The 1,258-nt window shown below is 26.4% G+C and overlaps 1 protein-coding gene across 1 annotated transcript in view; it reads right to left on the bottom strand.

Moving 5' to 3' along the window:
• Window positions 1-779, bottom strand: part of NAEGRDRAFT_76672 (uncharacterized protein) — a gene marked incomplete at both ends in the record, with an annotated part of 6,350 nt that extends 5,571 nt beyond the window's left edge. Inside the window, one exon of the mRNA XM_002668369.1 lies at window positions 62-779. Within this exon, the coding sequence (XP_002668415.1) occupies window positions 62-779 (718 nt within the window). The remainder of the gene's footprint in view (window positions 1-61) is intronic.
• Window positions 780-1,258: the final 479 nt, after the last annotated feature.

Below are 1,258 nucleotides of genomic sequence, written 5' to 3'. Positions count from 1 at the left end.
TTAAAAATTAAAATATTAAAATTAAAATATTAAAATATTAAAATATTTAAAAAAAACATACCAACATCAAATAAACTAAATTTTAAAGATTCATGATCGAATGAAACTTCAACAATACCAATAGTTTTTTGACGACAATATAATAAATCTTCCTCAGATGGAATGTAATCATTTTTTCTAATTATATCTAAACGTTCAAAGAAATATTCAGCACCATCAAAAACATGAACATCATTTCTATTATTTTGAAATACTTTTTGAATAGTTGAATCTTTCCATAATTGATAAATATCATTAGCAATTTCATCAGTATAAAAATTACGATCACCTCCTTTAACACTTGTTGTTGATGTCATGAATGCTCTATTCTTACTTAATTGTAATACACGTTCTGCACATTTACTTAATTCTTCACTTGAGAATTCCAAGTTTAATTCTTTTAATTTTTGACACATTACTGCCATACTTGAAACTACATTGAAATGAACTGTATTTTTAACACGACGACGTTCATTCTCTAAAAATGGTCTTTGTGATATAATACGAACTTGTTTGAAAAATGTTGATTTACCTGATTCACCTGATCCTAATAATAATAATTTTACATCATAATTTCCTGAATTTGGATCAGCATTTTCATTCATTTCATCACCACCTTCATTATTTGGATCATTATCATTGATACGTTGATTATTCTTATTTTTACCATCTTGATTGGAAGATTGATTATTTGATGATGATGATTGTGAACCATCAGTTTTACCAAAACATAAACCCATTATTATTATTATTATTGTTATTTGTTTGTTGTTATTTGTTTGTTATTTGTTATTGTGTTATATTACTTTTTAATAGTACTAATTGTAGTGGTAGTAGTATATTAGAATAGTATATTAGAATAGTGAAATGTATATAATAGATAATATTATTCTTGTTGTATACAGAAGATGACACTATTAAAAAAATATTTTTTGACAAGAGATAATTGGAAAATAGTAAATTTGTTATTGTTGTATCAAAACAAATCACGTTGTTGTAGATAAGGAGGTGGGTACTGCGAGTTTTTGTAGTTTAGTTCACTCTCACAGCAGGGAGTCGTTCAAAATTTTTTTTTGATGGGAAAGTGATTAATGACAGTTGGAAAATCCACAACAGGCTTGAAAATAGTCTTGTTTGTTTGCGATGGCTAGTTAATGGAAGAACAACTTCACAAGACACTGAAATTTAGTTTCCCGCTCAAAATTACAAAACATACCAA

This window comes from Naegleria gruberi, assembly GCF_000004985.1.
Source record: "Naegleria gruberi genomic scaffold NAEGRscaffold_261, whole genome shotgun sequence".
Taxonomy (NCBI): Eukaryota; Heterolobosea; class Eutetramitea; order Acrasida; family Naegleriidae; genus Naegleria; species Naegleria gruberi.
This window is presented reverse-complemented; position numbering and strand designations above follow the sequence as displayed.